This window comes from Halichoerus grypus, chromosome 5 (assembly GCF_964656455.1).
Source record: "Halichoerus grypus chromosome 5, mHalGry1.hap1.1, whole genome shotgun sequence".
Classification (NCBI taxonomy): Eukaryota; Metazoa; Chordata; class Mammalia; order Carnivora; family Phocidae; genus Halichoerus; species Halichoerus grypus.
In genome coordinates this window covers 144,245,161-144,261,851 of record NC_135716.1, presented here as the reverse complement: position 1 = coordinate 144,261,851, position 16,691 = coordinate 144,245,161, and the positions used below count along the sequence as shown (strand labels likewise).

The 16,691-nt window shown below is 41.8% G+C and overlaps 1 protein-coding gene across 3 annotated transcripts in view; it reads right to left on the bottom strand.

The window, feature by feature from the left end:
• USP24 (ubiquitin specific peptidase 24) overlaps positions 1 to 16,691 on the bottom strand; it is a 134,203-nt gene that overhangs the window by 20,267 nt on the left and 97,245 nt on the right. For all 3 annotated transcript variants that reach the window (XR_013448171.1, XM_078073094.1, XM_078073095.1), the window contains exons 43-56: positions 15,919 to 16,038; positions 14,877 to 15,002; positions 14,180 to 14,278; positions 13,211 to 13,293; positions 12,219 to 12,360; positions 11,886 to 12,005; positions 11,333 to 11,553; positions 10,250 to 10,374; positions 8,575 to 8,716; positions 7,974 to 8,124; positions 6,902 to 6,997; positions 6,134 to 6,237; positions 4,559 to 4,672; positions 180 to 276 (exon numbers count right to left, since the gene is read on the bottom strand). Coding sequence is in view for 2 of the 3 variants with exons in the window: in XM_078073094.1 (XP_077929220.1) it covers positions 180 to 276; positions 4,559 to 4,672; positions 6,134 to 6,237; positions 6,902 to 6,997; positions 7,974 to 8,124; positions 8,575 to 8,716; positions 10,250 to 10,374; positions 11,333 to 11,553; positions 11,886 to 12,005; positions 12,219 to 12,360; positions 13,211 to 13,293; positions 14,180 to 14,278; positions 14,877 to 15,002; positions 15,919 to 16,038 (1,740 nt within the window). In the remaining variant the exon portion in view is untranslated. The remainder of the gene's footprint in view (positions 1 to 179; positions 277 to 4,558; positions 4,673 to 6,133; positions 6,238 to 6,901; positions 6,998 to 7,973; positions 8,125 to 8,574; positions 8,717 to 10,249; positions 10,375 to 11,332; positions 11,554 to 11,885; positions 12,006 to 12,218; positions 12,361 to 13,210; positions 13,294 to 14,179; positions 14,279 to 14,876; positions 15,003 to 15,918; positions 16,039 to 16,691) is intronic.

Genomic DNA, 16,691 nt, shown 5'->3' with positions numbered 1-16,691 from the left:
GAAGGCAAGGACAGCATAACTTCTACCCTGGCATTTATCAGAAAGGCAGTCCATGGGAGGTGCGTTCTAGGCAGCAAAATTATCAGACTCCAATCCTAGGCTCTCTCTCTTATTATGTGCAATACAGAACACTTGGTAGGAACAGAATGTATAAATAACGTCTAAGAAATGAGACCGACCTTATCCTGATAAAACAAGGCACTGTCTAGGGTTTTCTCCAGAATGGTGGCCACGGCAACTCGCACTTCTCTCACACTGCACTCCAGCAAGAAAATCCTAAAACAAAGAGAGAGAAAAGACGCACACTGAGAAAGCAAAATGGATTTCGATAAACCAACCTCAGGCCCACCTACTATCCAAGAAACAAAATCCCTCCAAGATGTTGGGTCAAGGTTCCTGAGAGCTTTGGGACACACTCACAGGCTACTGTGATGAAGAAAGAAGGCCAAACAGGAAAACCAGACCCCTGGATGCTGAAAAGCGTATTTTCCCCCTTCTTCTCCCTTCTAAAAAATGAGCCATCTGTATAAATGTAATGGTGTAACAGATACATGGATGTAAAGAGATATGAAAGCAAAGAACCTAAAATGTTATAAATTCTGTTCACTCAGTAGTTCTCCCACGGGCACCCTTCCCTTTGAATTTTTCAGAATAAGATAACTAAAGTTCACAGTCAAGAGAGCCCCTCCTACTCCACCTGTGCACCAGTATTTCTACCCTTTTCCTCTCCCTCCCCAGGCCTTGTTACCTAACCCCCCTATACGAGCATTTGCAGCCCAAGAGGTCACGCTTCCCTCCTTTCTTCGTCTATGATGGTGATGACCACAGCAGTCAAGGTTCATCAGGTGCTTCCATGATCTTGGGCACTGCAAGCGCATGATCTACTGTAATCCTTTACACCGCCCCACCCTCCCCCCGCCTGGGAGCGGTGGCGGGGAGGCCTCCGATGCGGAGGGGCATGGTCAGGCAGAAGCGCTGCTCTGGGGGTGACTGGGGTGGGAGTGCCCCCAGAGCGTGCTTCTCCACAGTCAGCTTTATTCTCTGCTTCATATGCTCACTTGGATGTGACAACCCACACTGTTATCAGCAAAGTGAAAACCCACCTGTCTTTTCTCATTTTCTTAGCAGGAAGTTCTCATTATTCCACATGGAAGACTTAACTACAGCCGAGTTTTGAGGACCATGTCTTCCAGGTGCCAGCAGCAAGCTGCTCTGGTCCCCCTCTGAGGGCAGCACTGGCATTTCCTTCCTCCCCTCTCAGGAGTACGCTGAGAGCAGAGCTTCCTGAGGTCACTCTGCTGCTTGTTCCCCGTAACTGTTATTGCTACCGATTAGCTACCTAATTTGCACCAGACTGAGAAGGCTGTGTTCAAAATCCACTAAGACTCTAGGGGCAACTACAAGAAAGTTAAAGAGGTAACAAGTATGCCTGTAATATTTGCTCTAGAGGCTTGATCAGATTCAGGTACAATTCTTTTGGAAAGAGTATCTCCAGGGGCTGCACCACATTTCCTATCATAGACACTCGGAGGCACTATGAGAATACAGACAAATCTAGAATGTGAGGAATACTATAGGGCAAATGACCAGTCTGCCCCTCAAAAAAATGGCACGACAAAAAAAGGAGGTGGTGGGGGAAAGGAACAATTACAGATTACAAGAGTCTTAAGAGACATATAAACTAAATGCAACGTGTGGAGCTTGTTTGGATCCTGATTTGTACATACGCAGTGGTAAAATGAACTTTTTTGAGCTCTCTGGGGAAATCTGAATATGGACTGGGTTTAAAGTGATATGAATATTATTTTTGTTTACTGTGATCATGGTAAAGTGCTTAGTTTTTAAAAAACTACCTTTGGAGATACATGCTGGAAGATTTATAGTGAAATTATATGATGTCTGAGACTTACTTTAAAATACTAGAGAGAAAAAGGGGCGCCTGGGTGGCTCAGTTGACTGAGCATCCAACTCTATGGGCTCAGGTCATGATCTCAAGGTTGTGAGACTGAGCCCTGCATCAGGCTCTGCACTCAGTGGGGTAGTCTGCTTGGGTCTCTCTCTCCCTCTCCCTCTGCTGCCCACCCCCCCGACCCTCATGCATGCACGTGCGTGCTCTCTCTCTCAAATAAATAAATACATCATAAAAAAAAAAAAAAAGTAAAATACTTGAGAGGAAAAGAAAAAGCAGGCCTGTGAGTGAGTGCTGAGTGGTGGGTGCTGGAAGGGGCAACAAGATGGGTAAAGTGCTGGTAACCTGACCTGGGGAGTGGTATAGGACAGGGTTCTCATTCTGGCTACTTGGCTTCCACAATAAAAACTTTTTAAATATTCTTCGTTTAGTAGTTTTAATTCTTTAGATCAATTTTCAAGCAATACTTAGTACTAATTCAAATTTTTCCAATTATGGTTACATTCAAGCATCGCCTCAAAAAAGGACTATACTGAGAAGCTCTGATCTCAGAGACAGCATCCCCTTCACATTGCTACTTCAGTTGTAACAATGATAACCTAAGTTATCTTAAAAATTGTAAAGAAGTAATTATAAAATTACACAATATAAAATCAAAATGATAGTGATAAATTGACAGTGATAAAGAGACAAAAATATAATAAACTCTCTCAGGAAGAATAAAGATTAGGTAATTCACTAGGATTCTTAACCATCAGGAACACTAAGAAACCAAACATAGTCCCAAAGGAGTCACCAAGTTCTTCTGGAGATATTTAAAAGACAGACTGGTTGGATATAAGGAAATAAACTAAATATTTGCCATGTTTCTTCTAAATAGATTATGATTCTATGATGTTGAACTTCTCACTACTGGGAAGAGACTTTGGAATTGCACTAGAAAATCAGGGGAAAGGTTGTCTCTGATGCAAACTCTAAAGGGACAGGCACATACAACACTTCACAGAGATGTTTATTTGCTCTCTTTATGAACTATATGCATGTGTGCACGCATGCACAAATGGCACAAACATCGGAGTGCTTACTATGTGCTAGGCTCTTTGTGTACAGAAGAAAACCAAACAGACTTAGCTCCTGCCCTCAAGAAGCCAGCGTTTAGTGAAGGGACAGGCAAAACAGCAGAGCAGACCGATTGTGCAGACTTGCTTCAGACGAGGTCATCAGGAGGGGATGGCCTCTTTGATCTGAAGGGTGGGAAGGTGCTTAATATGCAGTCCTGGATGGGAGAATGTTCCAGATAGAGGGAGTAAAGGTGCAAGTGTCTTTAGGCAGGAAAGCAAAGCTTAGCATGTTTAAGGAATCAACAAGCCAGTGCGAGGAAAGTGAAACAAGACCATATTCGAGGCCTTGTGGGTTATGGTAAAGATTGTAGATTTTATTAGGAGTGTAACAGGAATCCACTGAAGAATTTTCAAGCAAAGAAGTTTGTTTAAAAAAAAAACACACTTTTGTTGCTGTATGAGGTAGATTAGAGAAAGAAATGGAGAGATCAAGTAGGCAAATGACTGAAGCTCAGTCCTATGGATGAAAGGAATATGGGATTAAGAGTTTTGATTAGCTCTCTAACGTGCCACTGGGCTGTGAGCTCCCTGTGGAAGTGGCTTGCATTTCTGAATTCCCCGTTGTCTGTTTAAGTTGAGAGATACCAGAGCATATCTGCATGCTGATGGAAGTACCCCGTAAAAAATTCTACAAGATAAAGATACAGGAATGAGAGCTGATAAAGGGTTTGCTCATGCAGAGATTCATTTTGAGGAGAGAGGACATTTCCTCCATAGTAACAGGAGGAAAGGAGAGGAACAGAACAGGCTTTGGTGAGCTAGGGCTAGAGGTCTGCGCATCTGTGACTCGTACTTTCTCAGTGAAGCCTGAGGCAAGGTCCTTAGCTGGAGGCGGGGTGTGCTGGCATGGCAGGCATGAGGGGTGAGGACAGGCGGAGGCAGGGGGAAGGAGGAGCTCACGGTGCCCCTGCACGAGTGCTAAACTCCCCAAGGACAAGAGAAGCTGACCTGACGAGGATGACTGGGAGGAAGGCGTAAACATCCATAGTGATTGAACATCTTGACTTTTTACCAGAAAAAGCAAATTATTTTTTATTACAGGTACATAGGTAAATGTACTACCATAGGTATTACAGTATCAGTAAGTTTTTGAAAACTGTATTTTTGCTAGAATCGAGAGTTAGACAATACTGTGGCACTGCTGTGTAGGACCTGAGGATCGTTAACCTCCCCTCCCTGCCATCAGAGTGTGAGTCCCCGAGGGAGGGACACATATTCTGGAATCTCCTGAGCCACAGGAGGAGTTCAGGCATGCTTGCCTGTGAGCACGTGGCTATGTGCACACATGCTCTCCCTGTACTCACTGAACGCTCGTCTGAGTCTAGTCCCACGGAGACGGTTCTAGAAAGAATGATTTTAGAGTGACCTGAAAAATTTCCTAATGCTTCTGGTGAAGACAGTTCAAAATTGACTCCAATCAGAAAAGTAATTTCAAGTAGAAATAAAAATAGTTACAAGAAACAGCAGCTCCAAGTCACTGGAAGAGACACAGATTTCTTTTAATTAATTAAAAGATCTTGACACTTACTTTATTAATTCTCGCCCTTCAGAACTGATAAAATACTCAACTAGCCACTGACAAGCATCAAAGCTTTTGGAGAGTAATGCTTCAATTGTGGCGATCCATTCTTCAGTATCGGCCCTTTGAAAAAGCAAAGACAGACACGTAAGGAGCCCCCGCAAACAGCCCTACGGAGTGTCACTGTCGTTTAACCTGTTTGGGGAGGTGAGGTAGAGGGTAAGCCAAACGCCCAACGACCGCTGACCAACATGGCTCCATGCGCCCCAGAAGCCAGGGCTCTGCATTTTTTCTATTCCCCTGCCCCATCTCCCGCCCCCCCCCACAAAATGTGAAGAAGCTTAAGTCTTAAGACTTTAACTTTCATCTTCTCTATCTTCTTCAAACAACTTCAATTGGGAAAAATGCCTGACTGTGGCATTTTGTTTTGCTTAATTAATTCACACATTCGTCAAATGCCCACTTTCAGAACAGGTTACTATGTCAACGTTTTTATATTTCATTGCTACAATCACTAATTTCCTACTTTATGGGATAAAAACATTTGGGTAGACAGAGAGGTATAATGACTATATACCCGTGACCTCCCCTAACACCCCCTCCATTCTCTCATGCCCCAAAACGGTAAATATGAACAAGATGAAAGTCTGCAGTGCCTAGATAGCTCAAGCAAATTTCACAATAAAAGTAACGACATTTCCTTAGTCCTACGCCAGACATTAAAAGAAAGGAACATATTATGTCTTCTTTTACAATCAAGTAACAAAGATGGATTATCATTTAATCTATCTTTATTACACCTAATAATGAAGTTGCCACTCTTATTTGTTTTTTCTCAAGTGTCTCCTGACTGCAAAGATCTTTCCCCAAACCTCCCCACACCCGGAGAAGTTCCCCGTACTGCCCTGGTCTAACTGTCCCTGCCTTCCTCACCCCGAGTCTCTCCTTGCTCCGGGCACCTGCTCCAGCCAGTGTGCAACTACTCCTCACCCTTCACCCATCCACTCACACAGCAACTCTGTACCCGGAACCTACAATGTGTTGGACACCTTCCAGGAACTGAAGATAGAAACTGTTCAAAAACCCTCCACCATCTCCCCTTGAACACAGTCCCAACTCCCCTCTGTGGCACTCAGGACACTCACTGGGTTCATCATCCAAACCCCACATCTGACCTCACTTTGAATGAGTTCCTTACACGTGTGAGCAAAACACTAGTCATTCACGGGTCTTTAGGCAAGTCTTGTCTGTTTCTCAGGTTTTCCCCTTTGACGTAGACTGTTCCCTCTGTTTCTCTGTTTTCACCTTTCAAAATCCTCTGATCAATGTCTTCAACACCTACCCAATCCTCACATCCATCTGGATATGATTTTGCCCAATTCCCAAAGATGTATAGCATTTACGCCTTGCTTTTTCTGCTTTATCTATCCTTCCTGTGAGATTAGAAATTCCTTCAAGATAGGAACCACATCTTAATCACCTGAATGTATTAGATAGGTGCCTATGCTTTGAATTTATAAATTCTATTTTAATTGAATTCATTGGTACCTTTTGCCACAACGATCAAAACATATCATTTCTCACCTGAGTTTTTTCTTTGTCCGTAGATAAGTTTGAAAAAGGAACTGAATAGCAAGCTGTAAGCTCACCTTTGCCATGCAAGGATAATATGGATGCTTTAATTTAGTCTGAGAGAGGGAAAAAAGAGAGGGTATTTTTCATTGATGTTTTAGAGATTATTAAATGTTATGAATTAAATAATGACACGTAATAAAGTTAAATATTACTAAGAAAAATCTAGCCAGCTTATTATAGAAAGCGTTCCATTTAAATTTTTAAAAAGGGTAAGAAAAGACATCTTCTTCGTTTCTTTTATGAACCCCTCTCAAAATAGAGTCTTTAGACCATGGGATGGTTAAGTAACCTGTCAACAGACTAAGAAAGTTTTTCCCTTACTGGCAAATTGTAATCACGGTACTCAAGAAACAGAAGTACTTGGAAGTTCATCTTGAGTCTGGTAAAGTCTGATGACAAATTAGGACAAATTAATCTACACAAAGCGCAACATTCATTGACCTTACCTTGTGGCTATTCTTAGATTCTTTATAAAACTGAAAAGCACTTGAAAATGCCAATATGTGGAAACCCGCGCCCATTCACAATCTGCAGGACACGTTCTGAGCACTGCCTATACTTTAATATCACCCAGGAAGTGACACATTTGTGCAAACGTTCCGGGCATCTAATCTGAGTGCTAACAGCTGAGGGGGAGGATAAGTCACTGAACGCTTGAGCTGACAGTTAACTATGCTCCTTTCTTAGTCCTCTACTAACAAGCCAACTAGTACTTACAGCATTCAATGATGCTAAAGACAAAACAAAACTGAAATAATCACTACTGTACACATCTCTATTCTTCATAAACTTGAGGTTTTCATCTCTCACCATCTACAAAAGAAAATTAGTAATTATTTTTAAGAAGCAGGGCAAAATATTCAGTATATGGAAGACATTTTTGACGATACATTAGGTAAAAAAGGATTTTATATTAGGTTAGAAGGGTTCACAAGAACCCTTTTCGTGAGCTTTGAAATTTTAAAAAAGGAGAGAGGAAAATCTTCCTGTCAAATATAAGAAGCTGAAAGAAGGTGAATTATTCTTCATCAAACCAAACTCTTTTGGGAAATTTAGGAAAACCACCATGTGAAGGACAAGTGAATTCAAACCTGCTATTTTGGGTTGAGGGACAAACAGAGCTTTCCCAAGTACAACTAACTTGATGCTTTCCTTGTATTGGAGAGCTTAATTCTTTCTCTCTAAACAAAACACTCCATATTTTTCTTAAATTCTCTGGTTCTGGCTACTCAGCTTTTGATTATTTCGTGTTACAAAGCCTGGACTGGATAGTTGGACAGTTCTGAATTTAAATCCTAGCTCTGTGACACTGGCAGGTCACTTCTTTTCTGAGCTCAGTTTTTCCATCTTAAAAAATGGGAGTAAAACCCGCTACTCCACAAGAGTGTTTTAAGAATTAAGGATTTATTTAAAGCACGTAGCACAGAGTAGATATTCAATAACTGATGGTCATCACTGTGACATTAGTTTTACCCAAAGGTATGACCCTTATTTTCCCTCTGCAGACGTTAATTTCAGCAGTGTGTGTCTTTAGTGCCCCCGCCCTCCCACTTGCTTATCTGTGGCACCCCCCGGTCACACAGCAGGCCGGCGATAGTGCCGGCCACCTCAGTCTGTGGCCACCTCTGTGACCTGTGTAAGAGACTTGTGAGACAAGGTGGTTAGGCTGAGGCACTCGAGATCCAACCAAGTCCATGAGGAGGCCAGCAGGAATACTTCTGGACCTATGAGGTAGATTTTGATTTTTGTCTGAATTTTCTCCCTTAGAATTTTTTTATATGGTTCTTACCTGGTATATTCGAACAGGCATTTTCTCCACAAATAGTCCTTTCTTCTCGCCTTTTTTAACCAGCTTGGTTAGAATAGAGAGCCGGTCATTGTTAGGCCTGTGGGGCCGGGGAGAGGACTGAGGAGAAATCTCTGGTGAAGACGGTGCGGACCTAAGGACAGAATCAGAAAACTGGCTGGTATAAAGCTGACAGACTTACGGAACTAGACTTGACAATAAACTGCATCCTTTCCAGATCCAATATAGGAAAATGCAATTTCACAGACAACAGGACCTTAAAAAAAAAACAACACTGACAGTGGCTGGCTGACTGCTATGCTTTGGACATAAAGTGTACTCAATAAATGCCGAGACTAGGAAAAATGGCAATTCTAGAATGAAATAATTTATATGCATGTTTCTAAATACAAAATAACTTCTTGCTAAGGAAATAATAAATGGGTGGCAATAAGAAAAGGGGTAGAGGGATTTACTTATTTTCTTTTTTGAATTTCTCTCTAGCTTGTTTAACGAATTACCTTTAAATGCCAAACAGTACACTCAAGATTACAATGACCACCTGCTGAAACGGCACAGTGAATTATGTAGAAGAGAAACTCACAGAGAGAGATCCTCAGCTTCCTGCCGGACGACGCTGACCCGGCTTTTCTTTGGTAATACTGGGGAGTTTTGATCAGACACCCTTTGGTAGAAGAGCATATAGGCATTCCAGTATCTTCGGCGTACGTCAGTATAGGGGTTCGCTTTATAACAAAACAGGAAGAAATCTTTGTAAATAAAAAGTTTTCTTGTCTTGACTATCTAAAATAAAGGACCTATAAATCCAGCAAGTACTTACAAAATTTAAATGCAAAGTGTAAGTAAAATGTGTGTCTTTTTACTAGTAATACTGCTTAGAATCACTTGAAAGGTGATATAGAGGAACAGGAAGGAAGCTGTATGGTAATGGGGTAAAGACGGTAAATATTCTTAGGCAAGTCTAAATTTAATCAAAAGGCAAATAACATTTAAAAAATAAGTTCTGTGGCACAGGATGGGATTATAACTGGCCTCACTTAACCACTTCTGCATAGAACAGCCAAATCTAGGTAAATTTTGGCAATGATACTATCTTTAACCATTAAAGGTTATTATTATTAGACACAGGACTACCATGGTATGGCATTATTTAATACAGGTAGAATTTTTTTTAATTTTAATTTTTTTAAAAGATTTTATTTATTTGTCAGAGAGAGAGAGAGAGAGAGAGAGAGAACACAAGTAGGGGGACCTGCAGGCAGAGGGAGAAGGAGGCTCCCTGCTGAGCAAGGAACCTGATGCAGGACTTGATCCCAGGACCTTGGGATCAAGGCCTGAAGCGAAGATAGATGCCTAACCTTAGAGCCACCCAGGCGTCCCTTTAATTTTAATTTTTAATTGAAGTATAGTTGACATATACTACTAGTTTCAGGTGTACAACACAGTGATTTGACAATTACATACGTTATGAAATGTTCCCTATGATAAGTGTCGTTACCATCTGTTGCCATACAACCTTACTACAGTATTATTGACCATATCCCCTATGCTTACTTTCCATCCTGAGACTTATTTATTTTCTAACTAGAAGTCTTTACCTCTTAATTCCCTTCACCTATTTCTCCTGTTCCCCTCTGACCCGAACACAGAAATTTTTAAATGCCCTTAGAATACTACAAAATCAGTTTCAGAAATGCTAAGGTCTCTATAAAATGTCTTTTTTTTTTTTTTCCCCCCCGAAATAGCAAATTCTCATTGGATTCTCTGATGTCCGTTTCCTCATACTCTTTCTTCTTGGGGTGGTGGCTGGGGAGGGAAAGGTTGTTTTGCCATACTGCATAATAAATATGGTTTTAAAACCCACATGTGAGAGATGTCTTCTCTAATTAATTGTGCCTCATGTAAGTGAAAAGGAAATTTGAGAATTTTAGTGGACAACTACTTCTTCTGAAATGATTTTTAAGGATGAAATTCCATGTTCATTAGCTTCTCTCTGACATTCGTTTCTTCCTCTTAACTTACTCCATCACCTGTCCCCCCGAGGGCTGCTGCAAGAAATTAGTTTTAAAACATTTTGTAAGCAACTCGAACATTTTCTCTCACGCTATCAAGGAGTCTGTGGATCTATATGGCTAGAACAGTGACATGTAAAAATAAAAAAATTACATTTTATGTAAAGAATACTACTTCCAATTTGATAGAAAACCGTAAGTTAAAAAAATAAAACTAATGGGAAATATCCATTTGTAAATACTTACTTTGATCATAAACTTTTGGTCTATATTCTCCTCCAAAGCATTCATACTCCAGGGTCTCATCATTTAGGTCAAATTCTTCTATGACTGTGTCATTAAATTTGTACCACTTTCCTTTTCCACAGCCCCTGGAGCCCAGAGAGGAACAAACGTTATAAAATTAAAACCTGACATTCCCCTCCCCAGCCTTTATCTCTATGTATTGTCTACATATAGAGCAGATGATTACCATTTGAAAATACTCAAGAAAAAAACTTAAATTTCTAAAACAACTTTTCAAACTGAAGAGGTAAACAGTTACACTACATTTTAAAAATCCAACATGAAATATGACCAAACAGCAATGCAAGTTTCTTTGCACTACGCTCATAAACATGGATGATAAGAATAGGGCAGGGGGGGCACAGGAGGGACAGAGGAGGGCAGGGGGAATGGAGGAGAGACACAGGAGGGCAAGGGGAATGGAGGAGGGACAGAGGAGGGCAGGGGGAGTGGAGGAGGGACAGAGGAGGGCAGGGGGAGTGGAGGAGAGATACAGGAGGGCAAGGGGGATGGAGGAGAGATACAGGAGGGCAAGGGGGATGGAGGAGAGATACAGGAGGGCAAGGGGAATGGAGGAGAGATACAGGAGGGCAGGGGGAGTGGAGGAGAGACACAGGAGGGCAGGGGGAGTGGAGGAGGGACAGAGGAGGGCAAGGGGAATGGAGGAGAGACACAGGAGGGCAGGGGGGATGGAGGAGAGACACAGGAGGGCAGGGGGGATGGAGGAGAGATACAGGAGGGCAGGGGGAATGGAGGAGAGATACAGGAGGGCAGAGGGAACGGAGAAGGGACAGAGGAGGGCAGGGGGAGTGGAGGAAAGACACAGGAGGGCAGGGGGAGTGGAGGAGGGACAGAAGAGGGCAGGGGGAGTGGAGGAGGGACAGAGGAGGGCAGGGGGAATGGAGGAGGGACAGAGGAGGGTAGGGGGAGTGGAGGAAAGACACAGGAGGGCAGGGGGAGTGGAGGAGGGACAGAGGAGGGCAGGGGGAGTGGAGGCAGGACTACTGGAAGGCAGGGGGAGGGAGTGGCGTGAGAACGTCTTACCGCCTGTCCTTAATGAAGGAATAGTAGTGACCCGCATGTGCCTGTCCACTGTGGACAATGACACCGACAAGTTCATAGTTTTCAGTGAGGGCAACTTTTTTCCGTGGGGATCCTCCACCTCCCTGGTCCATACTTCGCCCGTTTTCACCAACTTCCGAAGACGAATCTTGGCGAGCCATTCCCGAAACTGTGTAAGGCTCCATGTTTAGCATCCAGGGAAACTATTTAAAAGCAAAAAGACCACATTAGTGTTGATGCGTAACATAGACAGTGATACCCTATTAAGTAAGATTCAAGTAAGAGGGATGTTTTCCTAATTCTAGCTAGGCCTGCCTCATCACTATCGCCAGGATGACTTCTAGACAGGAGGGCTGTTCACAGATCTGCCTGTCTACCGGCAGCAGCTGCTTAAGACAAAGGGCTGTGTACGCCTCCGAATGCAGACCACAGCCTTCCACGGTGCAGACGGAAGTTAGACATGTAAAAAGTAAACAGCAGAAAAGAAAGTGAGGTCATGGTTGTAAGATATTTCAGGGGGAAAAAAACAAGTTACCCTTATCTGTTCATCGTATTTAATGGAGCGTCCACTCTCCCAGTCAAATCCAAATCTCATTAGGTGAATTACCAAGACGCTAGGTAAAGACTTAATGCAGGTCCTTTTCACGGTTATTCTCTAAAGAAAAGCAAAACCCAATTATCTCCGTGGAGGAAATAAAACAGCAAAATCATACAAAGGTCAGAGATTTCCATGGGCCTCTCCTGCCCATGTAAAAACAGGTAACGACACAATTTAATGGGACAACAATAGGAACTTAATATTGCCCTTACATAAAACACAAACGAATAACAAATTAATCTTGTTTTCTAAAAAAGGCAAATGTAATACCTTTTCTTTACACTTTTCACAGTAATATGCATTACTTCCCTCTAAAACTTCTCCTCTAACAAACTGGTCCAAAGAAATTTCCAAGCTCTGACAAGAAGTAACTCCAAGATTGAGAGCCATGAAAGCTTCCTCACGCTCATATCTGATTAGGAAATCACAGGAAAGACATAATCAAACAGTGGAATTTAAAGGTCTTGAAACTACCACAATACCAGAGACTATACACAGAACTACATTCATAATCAGTGAAATTAACCCATGCTGTCCCTCAGCCTTTTAAAAGTACATTGCCAAATAAAAATACCAGTTTTTGATAATCAGAAATTCCTTAAAATTATGAATTTCAGCAAAGAAATTTTAGAAATGGAAACCAGAGAAACTTAATTCAATAAACATTTATAGGTCCACTGAGAGAGAGATCTGCAAATCTCTCAACAATGCAAAATTTACGACATACTAGAAGCATCATTTAAAAAGGATGATGATCACGTGCAGTACTACTGTGGCCAATCGGCAATTTCCATGTTTTCACCTTAATCCTGAAGCTTTTTTCTACTGCAAAAATATTTCTTCCAAGTTTGATATCTGTATCAGGATAACCTGGAGAATACATACTTTTCTGTTTGAGGATTTATGACTTCTTATGGAAATCCATGTATTTACGGATTAAACTTACAGTACTCTTAAAGCTCTGCCTTAAATACATGAGTGGGAAAGCTTCTGCTTGCATCATGATTTACGTAATACTAAGCATGGTGATGCTCATGAATCTGAATATTCTAGAACTTGGCTAAACTCAAATATATCAATAAATTGTTACAGTAACTTAAGAAATAAAAATACTATTAAAAAAAAGAATAGCTGAGATTTTTATATACTGTCACTTTAGTCAAGTAACATATGGATGAAAATTAACAAAGTACTACCAATTAAGAGGAAAAAAAACAAAAATGAAGATGATCAGTGTTGATGTCCGTGGTATCTTCACTAACCTGTGAGGACAGTCTTTACAGATCTTCTGATCAGAGTAGATGCCCTGGAAAGTATTCTTAAAAATCTGGTCTCTCCCCATTTTCTGTTGGAATAAAGGGTCAGACTTTTAGTTGATGCCCCTAGAATTTACAGGTTGCTTATGTAGAATTTTATTTAGACCTAAGCTAAAGCGCAGATTTCACCTTAACAGCTAAAATACAAGGAGTCATGGTGGTGGTTTAAGCTGGGATCGAATGGGACGATTAGAACCCACTGGCCCCACTGTTAGAACAGCCTGAGCTGTCGGCGAAGGAAGAGGAGAGGGGCCAGCCGTGGCTGGTGACAAGAACGGCACTCTCAGTGACGACTCCGAATCCTTCCCCCCGTGCCCGCAATGACCACCATGTTAGGAGCAACTCTCCACAATCTTTTCTCCTTTCTTGTGGATAAAATGCTACACATTCCTAAGTGATGTAAAAAAGGAAACGACTAACTTGGGCCTCCTGAGGAGACGAGGGGCAGACACCTCAGTGAGGGAGGTGCCCTGTAACTAGGAGGCAGTGCCATTCAGGAAGCCTGTCACACGTCATGCTGGGTGGGGGCAGGAAGCTTTGGGCCCACACATCCCCACAGACAACTTTGTGATCTGGCCCTGTGGCAGAGGCGGACTGCCAAGCACAGGCCGTCGGGTCCCTGGAGAGGGCAGCACGCCCGAGGCCAGACTACCTCAGTGCGCCCACAGTGGTTACTCTGGAGCACAGGTTAAGAGCTCCATACTTCATCAAGTGTTGAATGAATCAAGAAAAGGACAGGCCTAGTGTCTGTGTCTGTTTTGATGTTCAAATGCCACCAGAAGAAATGAATTACAGTTGTGGTATTAAAGATGACCAGATTCTGATTGGTTGGTTTCATAGTAATCCCAATCCTGCCACACTGCTCTCGTATTGCAGAGTTTGAGGGAGTCAGAGGGAAAGTGACTTTTTTCCTACCTTGAGATATTCGTCCATCTGATCAATAAGACTAGTGAAGAATTCATATGCATCCTGCTGTTCTCTCACATAAAGTTCTTTGTTCCACATCTTGAAAATCTATGCAACAAGAATTAAAGCAAAGTTAGCAATTTCTAAATACAGTAGAACACAAATGTGAAAGAGCACTTAAATGCTTCTAAAACCAAGTTCTATTAGGACAGCAGACATTTTTACTGAAGTGAGATGAGCGTGTGTTCAGCTATCTAGGCTTGTTCCTGGCCCCCCTGTGGTGTGTAATCATCACAAGTCTGTGAGACTATACAAGGCGGGATCTGAGGCCACGGAACAGAGTTTCTGTCTTAGAACTATCCAAACTATGGGGGAAAATACAAGATACCCCTTCTATGAAAAAGAGTAATGTTCTTTATTTAGAGCATTAGTGAAATCGGAATAATCTGAATACATATTCCGAAGAGCCAAAATAAGAATCATGAGAAATACTCAAAGTCATTAAGATCAGCAGATCCCTAGAAATACTATTCTCAATATTCTAATCATTTGAAATCAAACATCAACCTTAAGGAGAATGGTATAGCCCATTCTTCTGTAGGTTCTTGGCAATGGGATTAGTCTAGAGTCAACAAAGACAGAAACAATTACCACTACACCCAAGCATCTAACATCTTGAAATCTAAAGAGTTAATGGGTGAAATACCTTCCAGAAGTTCTCAGGTACATAATACTGCAGCTTGCTTTCCATCAGATGCCCAAAGAGAGATTGCACCTGGTAGAATACGCTGTCATCTGGATTGTCCGTGTCATCATCCACTGAAAGTAACGACTAAACAGAAACGAGATGTCGTGAGCTGGAAAGAGTTCACTGCTGCACAGGGAACGCGGACAGACGTATGTGTACTGCCTACACTGCTTTTACAATGCTATGTACGTGTGGATGTGGCTACAGCTCTGAGTAGATGTTTAGCTTCAGTTCTTCCTAGCTGGTGGGATCATGAACAAGTCATTTCTTTGAGGCTCTGTTTGATTATAAAAACTGGAGCCAGCGAAAGCAGTATCGCTATGACAGATAAACGTGGCATGATACACAGAGAATATTCTCAAAACCACTGACTGCTGTATCACAAGCTTCTAGTTAATAGGCTGACCTGTGAACATGGGTTTGAACCACACAGGTCCACTTACACATGGGTTTTTTTGGATACAGAACAGTACTGTAAATGTATTTTCTAGCTTACTTTATCATAAGAGTAGAGTATATAATACATATAACACACAAAATATGAGTTAATTGTCCAGTCAACAGTAGGCTGTCAGTAGTTAAGTTTTGGGGGAGTCAAAAGTTACATGCAAATTTTTGATCGCACTGGGGGAGCTGGGGGTAAGCGCTCCTAACTCCTGTGCTGTTCAAGGGTAAACTGAACTATTATAAAGCACTGATGAAAGACCTGAAATTTTTCTAAAATACAAAAAACATTAGTAATTTTATGGAATAGAATTTGAGAGTAACTACGTTCAAATCCCACTTGGTCAAGTCTCTCTGTCAAATAGGCAGTATATTCCTTCAGCAGATTTATAAAAACATGACCATGAATACGCTGTCTCACATATTTCAGAAGCTACTAAAAAATCCCTAGTTATGTCTAGTTTTAGTAAAACCTAAATGCAATATATGAATCTGGGACAATTTTCAGGCCGGGTACACGTTCTCTCTCACACCAAACAGGAAAGAAGGAAATCACCTCAGGGAGCCCAGGCTGCATATACAGCTGCTGGAAGACTGCATTCATGTAACATGTAGCGCCGCCATTCCTCAGCCCCACAAACCCTGAACTGGACCTGCTGTCCACAGGTGGAAGGTACTAGAAAAGAGAGGAGTAGAAACAGTAGAGAGAGAATTAGTGTATCTGCCACCAGCACATTTCCACCATGGCTGTCGGAGATGTCTGAGAGGAAAAAGAGATAAACTCATAGATTTATCCATCCAGTGGGTGAGGAGTCAGGCTAACAAAACCTATGTTCTTTTTTTTTTTTTTTTTTTTAATTTTTTTATTGTTATGTTAATCCCCATACATTACATCATTAGTTTTAGATATAGTGTTCCATGATTCATTGTTTGTGCATAACACCCAGTGCTCCATGCAGAACGTGCCCTCCTCAATACCCATCACCAGGCTAACCCATCCTCCCAACCCCCTCCCCTCTAGAACCCTCAGTTTGTTTTTCAGAGTCCATTGTCTCTCATGAAAACCTACGTTCTTGAAGTACCTCTGCAGATGCTAATACAAACAAGAAATACTACTATCTCAATGTTCCTTTTCCATTCATAAACTACCTAACACATTGTGTTTGTTTATCCATTTGGTAGTAATGCATTCCGTCACTTGATTATCATTCAACAAATATTTACAAAGAAGCTACTTATGTGCCAGGCACTGTGCCAGGGATACAAGAGATATATGTGGTCCCTTACCCTAAGTTGCTCACAATCTAGTAGAGTACACAGACATCAATC